This window comes from Apostichopus japonicus, chromosome 3 (assembly GCF_037975245.1).
Source record: "Apostichopus japonicus isolate 1M-3 chromosome 3, ASM3797524v1, whole genome shotgun sequence".
NCBI classification, from domain to species: Eukaryota; Metazoa; Echinodermata; class Holothuroidea; order Aspidochirotida; family Stichopodidae; genus Apostichopus; species Apostichopus japonicus.
Window position 1 is genome coordinate 27,030,679 of NC_092563.1, and position 24,944 is coordinate 27,055,622.

The 24,944-nt window shown below is 37.1% G+C and overlaps 1 protein-coding gene across 7 annotated transcripts in view; it reads left to right on the forward strand.

Annotated features, from left to right (window-relative positions):
- The window catches only part of LOC139965684 (uncharacterized), a 157,785-nt gene that overhangs the window by 119,170 nt on the left and 13,671 nt on the right, over positions 1–24,944 (forward strand). For 6 of the 7 annotated variants that reach the window (XM_071968304.1, XM_071968302.1, XM_071968305.1 and 3 more), the window contains 5 exons: positions 2,330–2,443; positions 6,225–7,148; positions 12,646–12,903; positions 13,688–13,768; positions 14,793–15,029. In XM_071968304.1, the coding sequence (XP_071824405.1) occupies positions 2,435–2,443; positions 6,225–7,148; positions 12,646–12,903; positions 13,688–13,768; positions 14,793–15,029 (1,509 nt within the window). In that variant the 5' untranslated portion in view covers positions 2,330–2,434. Of the gene's footprint in view, positions 1–2,329; positions 2,444–6,224; positions 7,149–12,645; positions 12,904–13,687; positions 13,769–14,792; positions 15,030–22,671; positions 22,736–24,944 lie in introns of all 7 variants that reach the window. The other variant, XM_071968300.1, reaches the window with a different exon arrangement.

Below are 24,944 nucleotides of genomic sequence, written 5' to 3' on the forward strand. Positions count from 1 at the left end.
TGGAGTAAGGTTATTATTCTTTCTTTTTTCTTTGGGGGGGGGGGAGTGGGCAGCGGAGAAGAGGTGGGGGTGCGAGGGAAATTTATTTACATATTTGTATAATGTTGGTGTGTATTTGCACTGTCTATGACACACCTCAGTTTGAGTTTTGGAAAGAAATATTAAAATTCCAAACTAGATCATCTTGATTGGATGATTATTGTTTTTCCCCTCTCTCTACATTTCAATCTGGAGAATTCTTTATTCATCACCACAATTGAAATAACATTTAAGTACAATATCATGTGTTAAATATGATTTTGAGGCATTACAGTATTATATTGGACTTAAGATGTTCCCCACCTGTCTGCCACCCCACCACCACCCCAACCACCGTCCCCCCACCACCATGTACTCAATACTTTAGGTATAACCTATTGTAACATCTATAAACACAGAACAGCATTACTTGGTTATGTTTGTACTAGCTGTAGTATTCTCCTCATACCATTAAACCATATGGGTGATTTTTTCTATACCACATCCCCTTCACAACAACACTCACAACACATCATGCTCTCTATCACAAGATACCAAAAAAAAAAAGAGAAAAAAAAATTAGGATAAGAAATCTCAGAAATGGTTTAATTGTAAATATCAAACAACTGTCCCTTCTTTTCAATGTAATTAAAACCACTTCACCTTTTTTTATCTAATTAAAATTTCTCCTCCTCTATTATTCCGCCTGGCATTATTGTTTTGTACTTTTGTCCTGTCCTGATATTGAACACGTCATCGTTACAAAAGCCAAATTCTCTAAAGGGCTTTGTAACACTGTTATGCTTGGTCATGCTGTAGTCTATTTTATGTTTTTTCCATTTTTTTTTTTATTTTTTATTTATTGATTGCATACCTAGTCTACAAATATAATGATACCTCCAGTTAATAAATGGAAGATTTCGCAGCGAGAGCTTTTTTTATCGTTTTCAACTTTTGTAATATTTTTAAATGGAGTATGTTTGTATTTGGTTGCTAGGCAGCAAAGTAGATTTTACATCTCTCAAAAGCAAGAAACAGGAGTGTTTTTTTTTTTTTACTTTATATAATTTGCAGTGAAAATGTGTAGAGCATATTTAAGGTTCTCTGGCGTTTTTTGGGATACTATATAATTGGCCAAGTTTTATTAAGATCTCCTTTTTATTTATTTTTATTTTTATTCTTTTTATTTTTTTTAATATTTTTTTTAGGTGGATGGTGAATTATGTTTACATATGGATGTCATATCTACATCTCTGTAAGATAACCTTTTAATTGCAAGCAATATCCAATGCTTACTATGTGCTGTAGATTTGCTAGTACTTAAACATTGAAAGAAGGAAAATCGCACTTTTAACTGGCATGATTAATTTATTTGGGAAATTTATAAATACTGAAATGTGTTATTAGTACAGGCAAAGTACATACCTTCAGTTTAAACCTAGCAGTGTACATTTAGTCATTTATACGTTAATGTACACAACTACACATACATGTATGTACACATATATACATGTTTGTACACATACTGTGAATGTAATCCATAGTTATCAGTATTGTTTGGTGTTCTCTAGTTACAAATACATGTTTAGTTTAAAATTACAGTAGTTTTCTATTCCACATAGGGAGCAAAAATAATTTCATAAACGTTCTGGAGACCAATGACGGGTGGGGATGGGGTTTATGTGCTTATTTTGTCTAAGTTAGAGCAAAATAGGCGCATTCGCAATATTTCGTGTTAAAAAATGAGCAGTTTAAATGGTGCTCCTTGAGACCAAATTTAGTAAGCGTTAAGTGCTAAAACAGAAAGACATCAAATAGGAAGCGGGGGGGGGGACATCAAGGGGGGGGACATCAAGGGGGGAGACTGGTGTTAACATTCCTACTTAAAATGTGAAAGTTACTTCCGGGAGGTTTTGTAGTTTGGGATGTTAAATTGCCCAGAAAGAAGGTTTTGGGGTGCGGGAGGGGGGGGGGGCTGAGAATGAACTAATTAGAAAAGAAACTTTTACTTGAGTTGAAGAAGCTTTTTCCAATGATAGGAAATTGTACTAGCCATATGTCTTAGACATCTCACGATACAAGTAAATTGTAAGCTCACCTGTCCCATCAGGACAATTGCATCCCAGACTACCAGCTCGTCCGGAATCAATCCTGGTTCTTTTTCCATCTTATCATCATTCCACTCCCTGATCTTTCATATAGCAGACTAATTCTTTTCTTTTTCTTTTTTTTTATTTCGATTAGTACCTCCACGATCTGTATTTCTTTGACATTTTGATTCACTTTTTGTCTCACTTTTTGTCTCTTTCAGGTGAACAGTCCCGGCTTCATCAATAGTTATAACTACTGCAATCAAAGAAACAATCTCGCCTATCACCCGAACCAGAACGGCAACGTGAACCAATCTCAGAGAAACATGTCAGAGGTGAGTGAGGCAGCAGCTGAGTAATGAACCTGATATATGACTCTCCTACGTATAGCCTCCCTAGTCTTTGGTTTTGATTTTCCACCTTGTTTGTTTTTTTACCACAAATTGTAGCCTATAGTCCCCATTTACATAAACACCAATATGTTTAAACTTTTATGATAGTATTTGCTTTTATATTGCGCTTTGTACCAGCGATAGGTCTCAAAGTACTTTACAGACATTACATGACCCCTGGTCAATGATAACCTGTCCCAGAGACAATCCCCCCAGTCGGCAGCAGTTATATACTGCGCCCAATGACACGTTACCTCACAGGTACCCATTTAACCCCTGGGTGGAGAGAGGCAAATGAGATAAAGCATCTTGCCCAAGGACACAACGTAATGAACTAGGCAGGACTCGAACCAGCAATCCTTGGATCATGAGTCTGACACCTTAGCCAATTGGCCACCACGCTCTAGGGGAAACACCGAGACTCTCAGTTGAGAGTTTATGTCTCCCCTTCCATCCATGTCTCTGCACTCTCATCATCTCAGACAGATTAACCATTCGATCCATTCAGATTCTGCCCCTTTAATCCATTGTTTTTCGTAAAGCATCTATTCCTGCTGAGAATTTATTTGCACGTATACGTACGTGAACTGTAAGGTCATATGCGTGTCTGTGTGTGTGTACAGTATGTGTTAATACACAGTAACATTGAAATACAGACATTTTATATCCTGAAGTGAATGTTTTTTTGAGACAATCATTCAGACACTTATTGTTTTACGTTAAAATTCAAATAACGTAATGGAATAACGTAATGTTCCAATTCTGCGTAGTAGTTTTGAAGGATCTGAACTTTGACCCTTGTAAAATACTATGGTTTCTGTGTTAAAAAAACTCCTATGCATCTTCTCAATTGTATAGCAATTGCCCATTTTGCATAGCAATTTGCCCATTTTGCATAGCAATTTGCCCATTTTGTATAGCAATATGCCCATTTTGTATAGCAATTTGCCCATTTTGTATAGCAATTTGCCCATTTTGTATAGCACTTTGCATAGCATTTTGCAATGCGATACCAGATAAATGATTCCCTGACGAATCTTTTAAAATGCGGAGTATGGAAGGGAGTGAAAAGAAAAGATCAGTTCATCAGTTTCAACTTTTGACAAATTTTCACCGAAAGGTCGTTTCACCAGTTTGTTTTAGATTTGATACTGTATCTACATATATGTAATTGGTTTATTCCAATGAGAGGTTTTTGAGCGTTGGGAGGACAAAGCACTTTTTTTTCAAACACGGTTGATGATAGCTCTGTCTGGTCTTAAAGGACAGAATTGAAGGTTACAGATACTAACATGTAACATACGTAATTAAAACTATCAACTAATTAAATGGCAATATACTCCGAATTGGAGCAGGGTTTTTTGATGCTGGTATTTTATCATTTGGCTTCTGCTTTTAATTTGATTATTAGTTCTGGTCGGTCTCCAAAAGGAAAGTAAACTTAGAACTCGAAAAGTAAATAATAGAGAGAGAGAGAACAGATCGAAAGAGGCCTTCAGTAAGGTTTATCAATGTCATTAAAATACATTTTGCTGGAGAATAAAAAGCTGCACATGCTCTCCTTGAGACCGTCTTGGATGAATATTGTTTTGCTGCAGTGTCAAATTTTATTTGTTATGATTATTATTATTGTCATATTTAATGAGGGTAGTCCTGCTCAGTGCAGAAGCACTGCTTTCCATAGGAGCCCTTAATACAAAATACATAACCAATATTATGCAGTAGAAAAACGGTAAGCATGCAAAAGCACAAAAATGACGGCAAAAACGATAGACAAACAAAGATCAGACATCTAAACAAAATATATCAGTTTTCATATTGCGTATAAAAATATTAACATTTGGCAAGCATTTCAAATTTGGGGGAAGACTGTTCCACGACCTGCCTCCAGAAAATTTAAAGGACCTTTTTATCATTCCCAGATCTAACAGGAGCAAGTAAAACATTATTAGAACAGCTAGATCTAGTTTTGTGCGAATCTGTGCGAATCTCTCAGTAGAATAGTATTATCAGTAAGGTAATCTGGAGCCAGGCCGTAGACACATCTATACATTAGAATATTCCTGAAATATAATGCGCGTTGACGGACATTTAGCCACAATAATTTGAAGTAGTTCCAATACCTCGGCTTCCTTTGAACATTCTACTTATCTTCACATTTCACCAGTTAGACAATTGTACCATTTGTTCATCTTTTTGCGGGACGGAAAATCTAAATAAGACAACCAAAACTATTTTTTTTATTCCTTGCAATCCACAAAGGGAAACTGTGATGGTGTTGCACACCTTTGTTTACTTGACAATTGCATGTATGTTTGTGATATCCTGATTCCTATACACAATAGACCACCACGTATACATTGGTGACATTAACTTGGCCAATTTCGGGGAGAGGTCAAATGTCAGTTGAGGTCACAAAAGTCTCCAAAGTATGAAGACAAGCGATGCTCAACAACTGAAGTTTGTCCCTTGTCCCTAACCTGTCCCTTGTCCCTTTATCCCTTGTCCCTTGCAGCCAGATAAAATGTAGAGAGTTTAGTGGAAACAGGAAAAGAAGACTGCATGCCAACTAATTATATTATAATTATTAGTATTATTATGATAATTATTATTATTATGATTATTATTATTAATCTTATTATTTGTTATAATTATTAGTATTATTATTTTAGCAACTGCTCCCAAATTAACTGATATCCCGTCATAGTTTTTCCGATTTGCCCCGGTACAAGAAAAGGAAAACATCTTGGACTTGTGTCAAAAGTGGCTATTAAGATGACGCAGATACTCTTTTGCTGTCTCCACTTAGCTCTCTACAATTTTGATCTGGCTGCTACCTACGAGGGACCCTTCCCCTCGACTTTATTACTACTCGTTGAAAAGTCCGACTCTTGGCTCTCGAGTACGCCAGGAGATGCTCAGTGAAGTGACAGGGCTTGATGAATGAGAAACAAATAGATCATCGTGTCCAACTTAGCACTCTCTGAGAGAAACAACGGTTTAGACAATCTTAAGAGAGAAGTAGGACAAGTTATTTACAGTGGCCCCAGTCACCTGCGGCTACTTTTACCAAAAACCCTCTCTCATTTGTGTGTTTAGAAGTGAGAGGTTTGTTAAGTATACACTGCCCCCGAGCTGATTCCATGAATAGAGAAGCCTGCCTTGCCTGTGAGATTGCAGCAAAATGCATGGCAATCACTAATAGCATTGATTACAATAACATATCTGAAGCTGTTGGAACCTAACGATGGGTTTTGAAAAAGTAGATTGGAGAGAGGGAAATGGTGGGTGGTGGTTGGTTCTCAAGATGACAATAAGTAAGGCAAAGGGGTCTCTTTCATAGCACTTAGAGGAACTGGCAAGAATTTATATGGGATGTTAAATGCAACTTAAATAACAATAAGATATCTCAGGCGATAATTTGAGTAAGTACAGTACATTGAAATTACGTCGTACATTTATGAAATAGCCCTTCGATGTACGACTACAGAGCGTTGCCAGTGATACGAAACTTGAGTGAAGATCAGCTTGCTCAGGTTATAGGATATGTGCTACCTGGTAAGCATGGCGTAATAACATATGATCATAAACAAGTAGGCTTAGAAATGCTTGAATCTGTCTCTGTACACATGCGTTGAAACTGTAGTGGCCATTTTAGCATATCCAGCAGCAATAATCGCTTTCCTTTAACGAGTATTTCTCCTCTTTTCTGTTCTTCCGTCAGCAATTCCAAGGGACCAATTTTGGCGAGGACGAGTTTGAAATTCCCCCGTTAACCTTACCGTCGGTCCCGACCACTGCGGGGGAAAATAACCTACCAAATGTGACAATGGGTGACCAGAATTTGCCAAACCAGAACATGGGGTACAGCGGATCACCAGAGGGGAGCTCGAGGAGCCCGGCGGCAGCAGCTCAAAATCAGGGGTCACCACAGATTCAGCAGCAGCAGCACCAGCAGCAGGTGGCTATGTCTCCAAACATCAGGCAACAGACGCCGGATCCCAACCAGCCCGCCAGGCAGAGCCACTCCCCGCCCGAATCCCATCCCTCTATGGGGGGGCACAGTATGACTGACTCTTTCAGCGGTGGCGCCATGCCCACCGCCCAGAACTATGAGGTTCACGAAGTGAGCTCCTCCACGTTTAGCGAACACGTGCCCCAAATTTCGGAGAGCCTTACGGACATTTCCAATTCCACTCACATGTCGCTGAACCCTCAGTTTCCACCCCACGGGTTGAACATTCCACCAATCACAGAGTCTAGTGCTAATTGGATACCAGAGATTGGTACGAACCCTCCCTATACTAGTATGAACAACTCTTTACCGGTGGCAACAACAACATCACACCTTCAACAGTCCTACCCTTCCCAGCACCAACATTTAGGACACGTTCCTTCGCCCCATATGGTAGCTGGTTACCACCCAGCCGGTCAGATGACCCCAGATACCATCTTAACAACAACATACCAGTCTGCAATCAGTAGTGTCAATACCATGCCTCAGATGGCCATGCAGCCAACGATGGGTTCCATGCATCCTCCAATGACCATCCCCGGTCAACCGGGTGGTCCCATGATGGGTACCAGGATATCACCACCCCACAGAGAGAGTAGTGAGGACAGTGATGATAATACTCCTCTATCACAGGTGAGAACCAATACCTATTTTATTTTGGGGCCAGGTGGGGGTGGGTGGGGGGGGGTGGGCATAGCTTTGCCAACTTTTGTGTTATTTCATTATCTGTTAGTTACCTGCTATAACCATTAATGGATGGTGCCTTCTGTAGCACAATAAAGACAAGTATTTGTATCATTAGTTTTGAGTTTATATTTAATGTTGACATCCTCAGCTAGAACCTCGATGATATAGATAGCAGAAGATTTTGAACATAAGTGTGTCCAAACCATTCTTGAAAATGACTTTCTCTGCAAAATTTCCTATTCCGTCATTGTTGTTTCCAAAATGTTTATGATTTCACCGACCGCTTTCGGGTCGATGATTAACCTAAGATAATCATGACCGACATTTCCATGAGTGTTGAGAATGTTACGGAATACTTCCTGGCCGAATTTTATATGTAAAGTCTAATAACTTTGCTTCAAAGTACCCTCTATGAAAGTTGTTTGTAAGTAGATGAAACCCGATTGAGAAATAAAATTAAATATTTACCCTGCCAATGTAGCATGACACATATATGTCACATCGGTGAGGTATTTTACAACATTACTAACCACCTGAGTCTGAGATACTCACCTCGATCAATCATCGACGAAAAATTACAAGAGCGCAAATATGTCGGAACCTTAACAACAACAGCTGGCATATCAAACCTAGGCCGTCTCCAGGCAACGTTGGAAAAAAAGGCCTCTATGAATATGCCAAACTATGGTTAACGAGGATCAAAATTAACAACGCTGGCATTAGATCAAAGTTTAGGTCCTTGATGGAGGACGGACGATAAAAAAATGATGAACAATGCTGCTGATGAGAAAACAGATAAATTAGTAGTAGGGAGGTCTGACAGGCTTAATTAATATCAAATGAAATTAATGATTAAAAAACAATGGTAAAAGTAGTAGTGAGATGAAATACAAACGATGGCAAAATTTTTGTTACAGTAGAATCATCTTCTGGTAGTGTTACATTCTCTGATGAGAAGGCATTGACTATTGCATAATTTTTCCAACTGCAGGAGTTGATCCAGGATTTAATAAATGGAGGTGATGTGGTCCTGTCAGTGAAGCCGACATCCATGTCGGGGGGGAGGTGTGGGGGATACCCTGCCCCCAGAGGCATAATTAGAGTATAAAATTAGTTGTACATCTACAATACAATTTAAACGCTAGGCTTTAGAACTAACTACTTTTGAATGTTTCTTTGAGGTGGAAAAATGGACTGAATATGAAGGAAATGAAATGGATGATATGAAAGGAAAGGAATGGACTATATGAATTTTTAATTTTATTTTTGAGTTTGAAGTGGAGAGTAAAGGATATTGTGACCCTAAGAAAGATGGTGCTGTAGTTACCTATGAACTATACTATCTATCCCAGACAGTTACTCACTCTCTTCCCTTAAGCTTAATCTCAAAGGTACAGTACGGTGCAAAATAATTGTCAGTCTTCAAAATTTGAAAAAAATCTTTTATGACTCGGAGTATTTTTTTCATTTTGAAGATCCAGGGCATAATTAATCTTTTCTTCTACATTTCTCTCTCTTTTCTATCTACCCTGATGTATCTTAAAGAGGATTCTCATTATTTGCACACCCCCCAAACCCCCCCCCCCAAAAAAAATAATATGATAGATATGACAACATTTGTCACAGGGATTTGGGATTTATTTTATCAATTTACAAGTTTCTTTGTAGGTAGTCATCTTGAAATGAGGTTAGTTTATGTTGTCTTCGGGGCAGAAGTGGTAATCAAATATTCTACTTGTTTTTGGAGACATGGACTGAAGGCTAGGAATAATCAACCTAAATAGACACCACCGGTACGATGTCATTAAAGTAGGAGAGTAAAACAGCACGATAGGGAAGATAATTAAAAGAAACCCCCTGCTGCACATTGAGTAACAAATTCAGCATAGACTTGACTAGAACAGGGAAAATAATAACATATGAGTATATATATATATAGACTTAACTAGAACAGGGAAAATAATAACATATGTGCATATATTTATATATTTATATATATATATATATATATATATATATATATATATATATATATATATATATATATATATATTTATATATATAAGGAATCTCATTGTGGTATTAACTGTAACACAGGGGATATCAGAAAATAGAATCGAGTGTGTCTGTGTTTGATAGATTTAAATCCATTAGTTAACGCCTGTCGAGGGTAACTGATCAAGTGTAGGACAGTGCATTCTGCAATGAAGTGCTCCTGGCCGGCAAAACAACCCTTCTCCACCTTAGAAGACAATGAACATTCACACCCCTTTGTCAGGGGAACACTCAATTATCCACACGGTCATCGCTCACAAATATCCATACGGAAATGTTCTTCTTTGTGAAGTAGATATGCACAGTAAGTGTATCCTGTTGTACATGGAAATGCACTTTTTATGGATATACTCTCCAATTGATGTCTAACTGTGATGATGAGAGGAGGGGTCAAGAGAGGGGTGTCATTTTTACTCCAGTGGTCAAGAGAGGGGTGTCATTTTTACTCCGGTGCATAATGCCTCAAAAAAACACTTTTCAGCAGATCTATCGATGTTACATCAAATAATTTTTGAGTTTTTTTTTTTTTTTTTATAAATCTAGTCCATGTCAGACAATCTACGATTTCAAAATTCTGATCTTCTTCGTATACATGTCTGTGTAGGTATCTCTACAACATATATTAGGTCTTTTATCTACACATAAATATATATGTCTTAAACGATAGTCTTGACATAGAAATGATAAATGTTTACCAGTCCTGCAGACCTTAGATTCTTTTTATTAAATTTACCTTAAGTTGGCCTCCTTTAATCCGCTAGACCTTGTGAACATTTTACAGGTGTGCCATTAATATTACGAGACAGTTCCCTGGAGAAGAAAGGGGGGGGGGAGAGAAAAAATCTATAGTTGATGATTTTTACTAAGAAAAGTATTCTGTATCTCAGACAGAGCAAACAATAAATCCACTCAAAAAAAAATTTGATATCTGATTTTCGGAGGCAATCTCTGGGATAAACTTTCCATGCATTTGTCAATTTTGAAACAATAATGGAATATCTTGATGTTGCAGTAGACTATAAATTAATTATATGCCTTTCCTAGTTTATATTAAATTGCTTGTAACAGAATTAAACAATATTGTTTATGATAAGCAGAATACTAAATGACAATTTTATTCTTTAAGCGCTCCACAAGCATCATCAACATAGTTTTTAGGCTAGAAAGAAATTTCACCATCAAAGAAAGCTTTGGCCGTGTCTGCTTGAATGGTGGGGTAGAGTACCGGGGTGGGGAGGGGAGGAGAGGAGAGGGGGGTCTTAATGTTATTGCTTATAGGTACCCATGAAGCTTCCGAACAGTATCTCCAAGGGGTCTACTTTCCTACTTCATTTCTAGTTAAATATTAAGTACCTACATGTATCAACCCCTGCAGTGCTTGAATTCATGACCAATTTCTAGATCTTTATAAAAACTGAGTTTTCAAATCCAAACCATAGAGGGGCTTTCAGTAGAATGATTATGTTCAAATATTAGTACGATGGACAAAGTATTTATTAAGGTGAATATTAGATGAGATTAAAGACAGAAACAGCTGATCCTACCCTTTTGAGTAGAGTATATGAAACTATGACAGGACATCACCAAATCATCAAGACATTATTCATAGGTTGGTTCCATCACTGTTATCTCAATCTTATTTATTTACAACAGCAAAGTTGTTACATCAGTGAGGGTCGACCCTTTCATTTGTAGAGCAAACTTCATACAAGTACTCTTGATTTCTGAGATAATTAATGTTGAGGTGGAGACACTTTTCTAAAGCTTTTTGAACTGATTTATCTGTGGTCGGATAAGCCGTTAAGGACTGCATCTCTTACGATATGCGTAACGTTACCCACACCAGCGCTACCAACGAGCGATTTGTCCGAGCCATTGAGCAATACTTCCTCTACTCTCACCGTCTCTCCGGGTGATTAAGGAGCTAAAAGGCTTACAGTTTGGGGATGAACTTAACCTACTTGCAAGTTAATGTGTCATGAAAAAAGGCCTTTATCTCTTTTTCGTGGGGCTTTGCGAAGGAACTAAGATGTCTGCTTTCATGACTAATTTATATGTGACGTGGCTTGTCTGGATGTTGACAGGGAAGGTATAAGTTCACTCCAAGGCTACGCCATTGTTTGTCCACAGTGTGTGAACTGGAACAGCCAACAGTCTGATTGTCGTTACCATGGGAACGGACATGCGGCCAATGTTCAAAGCAAATATGAAATTTCCTACATTAATACATCAAACCTTTTTTGGCATAGCTGTACATTCTGGAAAACTTGAATGAAAGGCAATCAATCTTATGGGGAAAAAAGCAGGTATTTTGTGAAGACTAACCAAGAAGTGAAATTGTATTAAAAGGTCTTGACCCTGGGAAGTTTTCAAGTGCAGTTCTCAGGAATTCAATAAGTAGAAGTTTATTATAAGGAGAATTTATCCAACCATCATGATGATACAATGGAACAGAGATTAATGGGATTAGTAAATTAGTAAAGATACACTTATGTTTTGTTTTGGGAGATAGCATTGTCACCATTCCATACCTGAACTCTGTTAATTCCCCATTCCTTTTCTTTTCATTCATTATCGTATGTAACTATATCAAACGGTATTGCTAATGAAAAAAAAGAGAATAAAACAAAGAAGAAACTCATTATTTTAGCAGCAGATTTAGAAAGACAAAAAGTAATCACAGAAATGATTAACGAGTAACATCAATGATAATAAATGGCTTTCCAAGAAGCATTGACTCTGTGATGTCACGTTTTTACTGAGTCAATGTTGATTCTTGGTGTGTGTTCTCCTATGCAGCAACCATGTGAATGAAACTGTGTACTACTGCGATAGTACATATGTACATATGTACATTACCCTTGTATAATTTACATCTTACAAGATATATAACTCACATCATCTATCCAAAACTTAAGCAATATTTTGTGTACATGCTCCTCCGTAAAGTCAAGACCATAGACCTTTATAAGCTCGATATACCCACTTTCAGGATGTCAATCTCCTGGCCGACAGTCGTACAGGATGAACGAAATAACGTACGTTTCAGTGATTCACCAAAGAATTATAACACAAACAGGTTTATAAAATCCTGTTCCCTCGCGATTCAATAACCGTTATTTTGTCACGAGAATCATGGAAACGGCTGTTTGTCACGATCAGGCAACAGGAAAAATGATTCTATTCCAAAGGTGTGTCAGCCCTTTGGCGAGTAATATCCCTTTTAGCTCTATTGACAAAACCGATAGTAGATATTAAAGACAGAAAAGGGATGAACCCATTTTCCTTCTTCATTTAAAGGATTTTTCAACCTTCTGTTTAATAACAAGTTTTATTTTGAACATTATGCCTGTATTCATTTATTGTAACGTCTTCTTCATCTTTGCAGTTTGCCGCAAAGCAACATCTTCAACCCCAGCAGCGGGTACCGCCCCCGCCCCCAGAGGTCAAAGAGACAAAAAAGAAGCCACCCAAGAGGAAAAGGAAGAAGGACCCTAATGAACCGCAGAAACCAGTTTCAGCGTACGCTCTCTTCTTCCGAGACACACAGGCTGCCATCAAAGGGTCCAACCCCAATGCTAGTTTTGGTGAAGTTTCAAAGATAGTTGCATCAATGTGGGATAGCTTAGAGGCAGAACAGAAACAGGTGAGAGAATATGAGTTAAGACGGATCAATCATCTGGTTCAAAATCAGATGATGGTGTTTGAATTAGGTAACACTGAACAGTGAGCAGACTGCACCGTTCAAGTGAAAGGACTTTCATTGAAACATCTGAACAAGTTTCCATTTGGGAAACTGCGAGAAAACGGGGCAATGTGGAAAAGTCTAGTCTGGCTTCATTAAACCAGTGCTGATATGCGATGATATTTTCCAATGTTGGAAAAACAAGTGTAAACTTGCAAAGTTGTCAAGGGCCCATGTTGCATTGTGGGTGATCATTGGAGCAAGAGTCTCCTACCATCAAACAGTCGGTCACACAGTTTCTGTATTTGCTCTAAATCTACCAGTTTAATTGTTTTTAACTGTATTTTCATATGAGTAGTATGATTATTTTGTTTCTATTAGATAACGGTTTTCAATATTGTCCATATACTGTCAGTATGAAGGTTGTGAAGCTTGGCTTGGAAGGTTTGATATAGAGTTATGGTACTAGCATCAGAAAATTGTTCTTATTGGCTGCTGAATCACATACATCAGTTTGGATTGGGGGCTAAGGATGCATCGGTTGTCATGGATAGTGTTTGTCACAACTTAAATTGTTGTAAACATACTGTATCATGTCATAAAAATGACTAAAGGTTATGTGGAGAATAAGCTACATGGTTAGGCTCAAGGATGTCTTTATTAGTTCTGTTAGGATATCTGTCTTAGTTTTGTAGCTTCTAAAATGTTTGCACAGTTTAACAACATTCTTCTTTCTTTCCTAAAGGCATATAAACAGAAGACAGAGACTGCTAAACGTGAATACCTGAAGAAATTGGCAGCATACAGGGCTAGCTTAGTATCCAAGGTAACGTGTCTACACCTTTCTTTTAAGATTTCCATGTCATCGTTCTTTTTAAGTATTGGAACGGTGCTTCCCACACAGACAGGGCTAGCTGCCCCTACTCTGGAAGTCTCATCTTAATATTTGGGAGCTAACAAGATGTGTTTTCATTCCATCTATGAAAGAAATGTTATTGAAAATAATTAACACAGGGAAAGCTGTGCAATATAGCAAGATTATAATTATTCTGGGTCAAAGCTGTTTGAATGGATAGGCTTTGGTAACTGATGTACGTGTCCTTCCATATCAAGACTTTTCAAATTACTGTATCAATCTTCGTCTCATCATCTGAGAAGAAAGTCTTGGCTTTCTGTCTGTGACTTGTTATAACTCTAGAGGTTCCATTTAGCGATGCTATTCAAAGTAAATGCATTTTTGTGAACCTCTCGCTCACAGAGCAGTTCTCCAAGCTGCGAGCCTATTTTCAAAAAGATTACATATTCCAATGGCAACTCACAGCTGCTTAGGTGCAAGGTGAAGTGGCCTAACCTAGGTAAAAATCCTGTTACTTTAATGAACATTTTTTGGAACTTAAGGAACGAAAATCTTTACTCGAGAAGAAGATTTCTGCTGCAGTAGTTTTAAGTGTTGTTGAGATTCTCAGACAAGCTGTGTTCCGTAAGTAGAAGTCTTAAACTCTTTGTCTTTATTGTTGTATTCCTTTGAGAGATTATACAATTGAAGTATGTGTGAATCATTTGCTTCATTCTTGCTGTGGATTCTGTGATTCTCTTTTATATCAAAGAAATATTAAAGCGTTTGTCTTTGACTCTTGTGGATTTGGGTTCATCTTTATCGTCGCTCTGGGATCGTCTGATAGGGGGGAGAAGGGAGATGGGGGAGGTAGGGTATTGGGGGGGTGGGCATGGTGTGGTGACCCTAAGGCTAACCTTCTACAGCTAAAGCACTGAGAACTAAGACTTGGTTTTTTTGCCATGTTGTATGTTGATCTTTTCTTTGAATATTTTGTTCTTTTTGTCTTTGTCAGGCTGCTGTTGAAATTGAACCTGTCGATCAAATTCCATCAAAGAAGAAAGGAAATACTATGCCTTCACCCATGTACCATATGAACCCTGGTTCAACAGTGTCTCCTCTTATGCCCATGGTGCCGCGAGCTATCGCCCCAAAGCCGATGGGCAACAGCTCAAATCTACCCATGGGCCACGGTGGGATGCTACCCTCTGGTGGGATGATGCATCAAATGCACCCAATGACCCAGCACATGGTACGTATAATATAGATGTTGACCCCGATAGTGTTTGGAATTGGGGTGGACACCACATGTGAATGGTACAAAGATAATGAAACAATAAAGAGAAAAAAAAGTTAAACATGTCAAATTTTGCAGGACAAATTTGAGGAAAAAATTTGTTGAAGAGGGATGGAAGAAGCTGGTTTTGTAAGGAGGTATTGAGATAAGAAATGAGACCCTTGTAAGTCAGTGCTGTTGTTCAGTGAGAGTTGCATGATATTTGGAATCTACTCCAATGATTATCATGGACAGCATAAGTAAGCAGGGAGGTTGTATAATCTTCCTCCAATGAAACAAGATTTTAGTAAAGGAGAAAAATGACACTTACCGGTCATTGGTTTGAATTTTCGATTAAGCCAAACGTTTCACCTGATGGAAAACTCCTTGATCGTGCTTCCAGTTGGTGATGAGGACAAGTCAAATGTTCATTATGGTAACAGAGAGGCGGGAGGGGTGGGAGGGGAAGAGTGGGAGGGGAAGGGGAAGAATGGGGGGAGGACAACTCCCATTTCTTTTCAACCTGTAAACCTAATAGTAATAGTAATGTTTGTTTTAGTACGTTAAAACTGCACAACGCTACATTTATTTTCGGGGGTTAAAATAAAAACCAAGAATTTGACAAGATGTCGCTTCCTTCCCCTATCCCTACTGCTGTATTGGTGAATGTGCAGTTAAGATTATACTGGTGAGGTATCTATATGGGACGTGACATTAGACTGTAGCCTATTAACAGTTCAACAAAACTTTGTTTTCTTTTCCATCTCAGTGACTTTGCATTCCTGCCTTCGAATGTAACTATGTCTATAATTCCAAATTTGAGTTAAAATGTTGAATTGGAAGCCACCTGACGTGTAAGTTGTAATCCATAAGCCCTTGTGGGCTTCACCCACATTTGTGGTCGCTTATTGCGTAGTAGAAATAACTGCTGATTATTATTAATATGGTGACCAGTGTGTTCAAACTGTCCTCTTCTCTAGCTGAAATCATTCTTTTCCAAACACATCCATATTCATCTCCTAGGTAATCAAAGTATTTCTGCCTTTGGTTAGGATGCAATGCAGCAAGAGTTTACAGTTAATGTTCATCTGACTGGTGATATTACCTTAGTCTAAACTGACTCCACAAGTGCACCTGGCAAAGAAGATGCATATCAAACTATTATTATTGTCACTATTTGGACGTATGACAAGAACTTCGGAATGTACAAGAATATTACCTGGCCAGCTTTTCAAATTTAATCAAGTAGCACCCATTTGTCTTGTGTGTTTGGGTTTATATCTTCCATTGAACTTTCTGATGTAACCATTCTTGGGGTGGACTGCTTGGGGAGTTCTGGAAACAAGGACAAGGTCATTTTGTGTCTACAACACAGACAAGGCATCTGTATCCGGGGCTTCGGCCTACTCTGTGCTCTGAGTGGGTAGAGTTGGCTGTTTGTTTAACTTTGCAGAGACCTTGCCTTTCTTTGTATAAGAATGTGGAGTTGGCGGGAGTTTGCTGATAATAACAGCTTTATAGAGGCTTGGGCTACTTTGTGTAAGTAAGTGGGGTGGGTGGAGTTTGCTGATTATAACAGCTTTACGGAAGCTTTGCCTACTTTGCGTAAGAATGTGGAGTTGATGGAGTTAGCTGATTAATATAGCTTTACAGAAGCTTGGCCTATTATACATAAGAAAGTGGGGTGGATGGAGTTTGCTGATTAATACAGCTTTCTGGAAGTTTGGCCTACTTTGCATAAGAATGTGGGGTGGGTGGAGTTTGCTGATTATTATAGCTCTCTGGAAGCTTGGCCTACTTTGCATTTAAGAATTTGGGGTGTGTGGAGTTTGCTGATTATAACAGCTTTACAGAAGCTTGGCCTATTTTGCATAAGAACGTGGGGTGGGTGGAGTTTGCTGATTATAACAGCTTTATAGAGGCTTTGGGCTACTTTGCGTAAGAATGTGGGGTGGGTGGAGTTTGCTGATTATATATAGTTTTACAGAAGCTTGGCCTACTTTGCATTTAAGAATTTGGGGTGTGTGGAGTTTGCTGATTATAACAGCTTTACAGAAGCTTGGCCTATTTTGCATAAGATTGTGGGGTGGGTGGAGTTTGCTGATTATTATAGCTCTCTGGAAGCTTGGCCTATTTTGCATGTAAGAATTTGGGGTGGGTGGAGTTTGCTGATTAATACAGCTTTATAGAGGTTTTGGGCTACTTTGCATTAGAATGTGGGATGGGTAGAGTCTGCTGATTATAACAGCTTTATGGAGGCTTTGGCCTACTTTGCATAAGAATGTGGAGTGGGTGGAGTTTTCTGATTAATATAGCTTTACGTAAGCTTGGCCTACTTCGTATTTAAGAATTTGGGGTGGATGGAGTTAGCTGATTATAACAGCTCTACAGAAGCTTGGCCTATTATGCATAAGAAAGTGGGGTGGATGGAGTTTGCTGATTAATATAGCTTTACGGAAGCTTTGCCTACTTTACATAGGAATTTTGGGTGTGTGGAGCTTTGGTAGGAATTTAATTGGTTGGTTTAGTTTTTAACGTGAAATGCAACCAGTTGCTTTAAGAATCGTAACCTGTCAATATTAAACTTTACCAAAAAACGATGAATTTGCTCACGTTTCTTCACAGTTTATGATTTCTTCTTTTGAGGCAACAACAAGTGCACTTCGCTCTCCTTGAAACTCTAGCTAAATACGTCATTAACTGCTTATTTTATCCCTTGGCTTGCAAATCCTGGATGAGATCTGCATGCATTGCGATTCAATCAGGCGGAAGATATAAATTAGTGCTTTAATGTCAAGGCTACAACGGAGAGAGAATGATAAAGAATATCAGGAAGGAAAGAGAACATTGCAAAAGAAGAGAGGGGGGGAAAAAGTTACAAATTTTATGATTAAATATGTTCAGTTTGAAAAAAAAGAGATTGGTTGTTTTGTCTATTGCATGCATTGTAATCACAGAATTTCATTGTCGTTGGAGCGGAACACACATTTTGTACCCTCACAATCAGGGGAAGCACAGTACGAGTCATTATCATACAGGTTTTGTAGATATTCTCGTGTTGTAGCCATGTAATGCAGCTAAGCAAGCTTCTCTTGTTTGCGTTTCTTCCGCACATTAAATATAAAAACATGTGGTTATGACTGAAATATGAGCCATTTGTGATATTGAGATTTAATGACTTGTATTGAGGGGAGGAAATATCCAGAACCCAGACTTAAATTATGAAAATGCAGGAGCAGACCATTGACTAGTACACAAAAGAAACAAAGAAAAATATGTTAACAATGATGAAAATGGAGACATATATATATATATAGTAATTTGACCACACAAAATTAGTTTCTTCCTGGATGAGACAAAGTACTCTGCTAGATAAGCTGTTCTGAGGGTGAGTTCATGAGTTAGTTGAGGGTTGGGGTCGGTAGCAATGAAAACTGATATATAGGTGATCAAGTAAATTGCCATGAGACAGACAAGCAAGAAGGAGAAATAAATCTTCAGAAATTAACAAATTGATGAAGTTAGGTTTCTGGCTTCCTGGTTTTTTCACTAGAAGCGTGAGAACTTTGAAGGAGTACTTCTTCCTTTTTTTCCCCTTAGATGTAGCCATTTTTATGATGTCATTTATTGGACACATTGTGTTGTTATTAGTCAAATTATTTCCTTGCTGTAAAGTGTTCTCTCCCAAACTCTATTTCAGAGACGGATGCATCAAAATGGGTCTTGGTGCAGTTCATAGCGTCTTTCAAGTGAATAGGACTTTTAGGTTTCGCAGCTGACATACAGAGCACCCTCTATGTTTTAATCTACAATACTGATGATACTATCAATAACATTTATAGCATAAGGTATAAAAATGAACAGGAAATAATTGCGCTACTGATATCATGTCTCCAAAAAAAAACCTTGGCAACCGGATGGAAGTTTACATGCTCCAAAACTCAGGGAAGTGTTTCAAATGTCAAAAAACTTTTTCATAAGTACTAATGATATGATTTTTTTCCCCCATCCTTCTATGAACAGTATCATTCAGAAAACTAATAATTGTAAGCAATTAATGAATACATATGGAAAACTTAAAACATTTGGTTCAATTCAGAACCACTCGTAGTATAGGTGGGGATGGTGTAACAACTTTCCTTGTATTTTTACCGAGGCGTAATGGCTGCACCTGCATAGAATATTTTATTCAGCTAGCAAAATTGGTCAAATTCTTCAAAACTTTTTATGTACCAGCAACTAACCCTTTCTTATAACTTATTTTGCTGGTTTCAAAACCTACCTCATATTTGTTTTAAAATATTTTTGAATTGATTTCTGTTCGTTTCTTTAGATTTTGAAGCATGTTTCTCCAAACATTCTCCTTATATTGTGTTTTTGTTGTTTATTTTATTTTTGCCATGGCTTTCAACTGTTTTTATTTTCAAACATTTGACATTTGCTTATTTTATACACCTTTAAAGGTATATTTTGCGTTAAATTTGCCCTTGTCTTGCGTTTACTTCTGCATGCAGGTCAAAGAACAGATACAAACACACGAAAACAATACCAAAAATTTGTAAAGCACTTAGAGCTTACTTTTAGAATAATTTAAATTTTCTGCGATTAAAAAGTGATAAAAATATGTTTTTGCAAGGATCATACCTTTCCATAGGCTTTACATCAAGAAGTTTTTGTCATATTCTACATGAATTAGCACTTATATGCAAATACTCCTTATTATGAAGTCAAAGGAACCTTCCCCTCCCCCCAATAAAAAATAGCTAAAGTAGCTACAAGTAAACTACCTTTATATATACAGACGCTTAAGTGGTTTTTCACTCCAAGAAGTAAAGTACTTTTGATTACATCATATCATTTTATCAATCAATGTTGGTGTTTGCCTTAGTCATTTCCGAGTTTGCAGAACCCCCTTTTTTTTTTCCTCTCTCTCTATTTCCTTAATAATGTTTCATCTCTGTGTTTAATTCTGGTTCCTTCGGGGGTAACCGCTAAGGTAAAACTTCATTCCAGAGAAAGATATAATCAACGGTGTTTATCTGGAATCATTAAGTGAAGAGAGTATGAAGTTTTGACAGCTCCATTAACAGATGGCCTCGAGGGGTGGTCAATTAAAACAAGCATAATCAATTCATCTATCAGTTTATGGAGACAAAGCAAACAGCACTAATGTATTGATATGACCCATCCAAAGACAAGGACCGATGACAGACAACAATATCTAATTAGCTTCACTTAATACAGTAACCATCAATTTAATTTGAAACCAATCAGAAACTTGCAGTCTTAATAGAAATGTGCTTGCTTTGAGCCCATCATTATGGTCAAGATACGGTGTCACTAACAATCTTTGCTGCTATTTCCTCTTTCTAATGTCAACATTTTATCTTTTCTTGAAAACGTTCCAAATGATGAGGAATGATCAATAACCTTTCTCTTTTTTGTAATAACAAGAGATTGTGTAAAGGATGAGGAGAGTAACGATGACAATTTAATCCCCAGAAGGAAGAAAATAACTTGGAGAAATTATGATAGTAAATCATCTTTGGTCAGTTGCAATAGACAAGCAAATAGTATATGCCGCCAATTCGGTGTATGTGTGTGTGTGTTTACGTGTATGACTGTGTGTCTGATTCTCCAGCTAGTAACTGTCATAATGTACTTGGCATTAAGCTTACGAAAACTAAGCAAAAGGTCCTTATTGTTTTTGTTGGAGTCAAAATGTCATATGATGTCAAAAGGAGTCTAGATTTTAGCATCTGGTAAATACAACATCTGTAAAAGGTGGTGTTTATTAATTTTTAAATAGCATGTGGCTTGCCAAATATTAGCAAAAAAGTTTTTTTTTTGGTGAGGTGAAAGGTCAAATGTTAAAGCTCTGTATCTCAAGAGTTGTAGTAAAGTTTTTAAATGCAACTCAGAATATCCTTATAATATTGTCAACAAGTATTGGCTAGCTTATTCAGTTGATAAATTGTCAAATTGTAATTGGGTAACTAACAACCGCAGAATGTATGTTTGTTGTTCAGGATAATATTTTTGGGATATGTTGCCTATAAATGGGATAGTGACTGTTCTGAATGTCTATGTGCCATCTATGGTATTCTTGTCAATTTAGTAACCATGCTTCCAAGTTCAAGCTGTAACAAAAAATCAGAAAGAATTATGTTTTTATTTCAGGATTATTAAATGAATCCTTGTTTGCTGGCAAGGACCAATGAAGCAGTCACAAATGTGTCAGAGTCTATTGTAACCATTACTTATTTATTTTGTATCAGCCATGCATGTATGGGTGATCAGAAAGTTGTCAAGGAAACCATAATCGTACACAAACGGAAATATGTAGATCTAGTCATTTGCGAATAAATAAAGGAAAAGTTGGGGGGAAAAATTGACTTCGCTTTTTTTTTTTATTATTAATCTTGATATGAAAATGTGTCTTAGAGATGATTTTCTTTATTAAGGATTGATTAGCAGCATTTAGTATGCTCTAATTAACATTGGTTGGTAATGAAGAAAGATATCTACCTGTGGCATCCTAGCATGATCAACTGTCATCCTTTCATAAAGAGTAATAGTAATTATTGCTACAGTAGATGGGGCAAAACTGGGCAGAAAACTGGAATTGTACAATTAGATGCACATAACTGGTTTAAAATCAGAATTTAAATCCAGACTTTATCCATTGCTTGGTATTGTATGGCAATGATATTAAATGGAATTGTTTTATGCCACATTGTTAGCAGAGGTTTTTGTTAAATATTATAATAACAAAGATTTATTTTTCTTCAGATATAGTAGTCACTACACCCAGTCAGGAGTTAGACCTTATAACAAAGACAATTTTGATACAAAATGGCCGATATAGCTAGGAATGGTTTCTGACATGAGGATATTGGTCTAATTGTAAATTCAAATTCATTAAATAAAACAGAATCTGTTAAGATATAAACTACAGGGATTAATATATTAAATAACAAACATTCTTGATGTTACTGGGGAAATATTAGTGCCATGTGAGGGAAGCATTTGAAGGTAGAAGCTATTATCTAGATAATTGTTTATACAAGAGAAAACAAAGTAGGAGTACTAAAAAACATTCTTTTAAGGTTTTAAATGCCTCAAATAAGCAGAAAAAACAGGGTCATTAGTGTCTCAACAAGAATATAATTTAAAAAGACACAGTGCAGAAAATGTGCTGAATGTAGTTACATCTTTGTTGCATTTGAAGTGGGAGAAAGTTTCAAATGGCGATATGCTGCAAATGTGCGAGTGTACTGTACAGTACATTGTATTCTTTGGTATTGGGAATGGTCTATGAAATAAATGCCTATTAATAATGCATAATAGCCTAAGCTATAGCCTAACATACTACATTAGCACCTGACCTGAGTGTTACAATTAATCAAGCATTTATTTTATCATTTAACATCTCATCATCCTTTTAAAAACAAGAATGTATTGATGACAATGTAATGCCCTCGCATAAACCTCCATACCTCGTACGCACTAACCAACGTAGCTTCTGTGTGGGATTTCTAGTTTCACTACCTGCTTTGTATCAGTTTTCGCTACCATTTTCACAATTTCAATCAATTAATCAATCAATTTCACCTAGGGCTCCTGGTATAATCCTGCCCCACGGTTTGATGCCTCTCACCCAGCCTATGCTTCGGTTTATGGTGAGTTCTTCTTTCATGCCTACGTATATTCCTCAAAATGCCTCCCCCCTCCCACAAGTTTTGCTGCTTTATAAACTGCTTCCGGGAGACATGGCTTGCATGTAACCGGTGTCTAAACTAATCCAGTAGCAAGTCAAGGACTTGTCTTATGGATTGAGTCCAATGGAAGAAAGGTTATCTTTCTCTGCTTACATCTCCTAGACTGATATTTACTCTGCTAAAAGCGCAAAACCTCTGCGTGGTCTGGATGGGGAGTTTAGAAAGCTGAAATTTAGCAATTCATTGTTCAGCAATTTGGTTAGTCTAATACAGAGATGTAGTCCTTCAAACATTGTTCAGAAGATCAGGCCAAAATTTCAAAGAAAAAAAAAATATGTTCTTTGCTTTGTTGGACCCTATAAATAATGATAAAAACCTTTGTGTCGAATGGTCCTCTTCACTCCCCCCCCCCCACCCCCACATTTTTCTTCCCATCGAAAGGTAAGGCTGTAGCTAAATAACAAATCAAATATTTCAGCTAGTGCGGTCTTTTCCATTGTCTTTCTTTTGAGCTGTTCAACGCTTTGTAGCTACAATATACATGTTGAATGTATTCCCCTTTATTTGCATATTCATATCCTAATGCATATTCATTGTTTCCATCATGGTTCCTTGCTGTCTGTCCTGTCTTCCTTTATATTTCTAAATCCACTGGTTTTGCTCAAAAGCTCAGTCATTCTTGCTGACATCAGTGTTACTTCCTACTTTACATTGAACCATGGTTTATAATGTCCCATCGCTTTGTGTCTTGCGTGGTCTTAATGCTTCAAGACAATGCAAAATTAGTGCCTTTTATCTTGGGCTCAGCTGACCCAGTTATCCACATCACTCCCTCTCAAAAATCCATAGGACGTGTTCTTGTGGATGATACCAGAAGGAAATTCTTCTGTTATTGGAAGTGCATTATCAAATCAATTCCTGTTTTCTTATATAGCTACTTTTAAAGGACATGCTTGTTTGTGCAAAAATTAATCGAAAAAAAAAATGATTGTTTACATCTTCTGCCTCCTACGCCCCCCTCCACCCTCTTTCGTCCAGTTCACACTGTAAATTCTTCAGTGGTTGTCCATCAGGTGCTATATGTACCTCTACTTTCTTCCTTGCTAATTCCTTCCAGCTTTTCAAAAATTAAAGATCTTGGTACATGCTTTGTAGACTTTCAATTGTTCCCTATATAATGTGTGTGTGTAAATATAAATATATATATATATATATATATATATATATATATATATATATATATATCTATATATATATATATATGTATATATATATATATATATAGATATATATATATATATCTATATATATATATCTATATATATATATCTATATATATATATATATATATCTATATATATATATATATATATATACATATATATATATATATATATATACATTTACATATCTATATATATATATACATGTATATATATTATTTCCCTGTGTGTGTACTTAACCTGCTCGGTGCTAAATGTCTGTACTTGCATTGCATCCTTCTTGTATTAATGTACCCAAATGACTGTGCTATATATGCTTCCCTGTTTCCCTTAGTCTGAAAGGAGAGCTCATATATTTTCATGCCAAACTTTTACCAATGATGGTAACCTTTTCAAAAGCTCTTAAGGAAACTTTGTTCCTTTTTTTTTTTCATTTTGTATGCTGATTTCTTTCTTTCTTTTATTCTTTCTTTCTTCTTTTTTTCCTTTTTGATCTTATTCTTTCTCTCTGTTTAATAACGGCTTGTTGGGGAGGCAATTATGATAGCTGCATTTAAAAGCAAGCTGAACGACGACTGTATAACACTCCAAATTACTCTGTGGAAAAGAAAAACAGTTGTAAGTCACCAGGGGCTTATTGCAGTTTGTTAAATGGCAAATATCGACGAGAATCCATTGTACATGCTAAATGGTCTCTTTAGTGTCTGTACAAATTGGCCAGTTCACTGTAAAAAACTAACAAATTGCTGGCGAGTTTGCCAAGGTGCAGCCATTAAGAACAATAATTGTTGTCTCTCAAATGGCATTCCACCGTGTTTTACAAGCTTGAATATTTTTCTCTATTCAGTAGCGATGATGATATCCTCCTGCCCCTGAGCCATCCTGTAAAGGCATTTGATTAATGGTCTTGTTGGCATAATTGTGACTCTTCCACATTACGAGCCTGA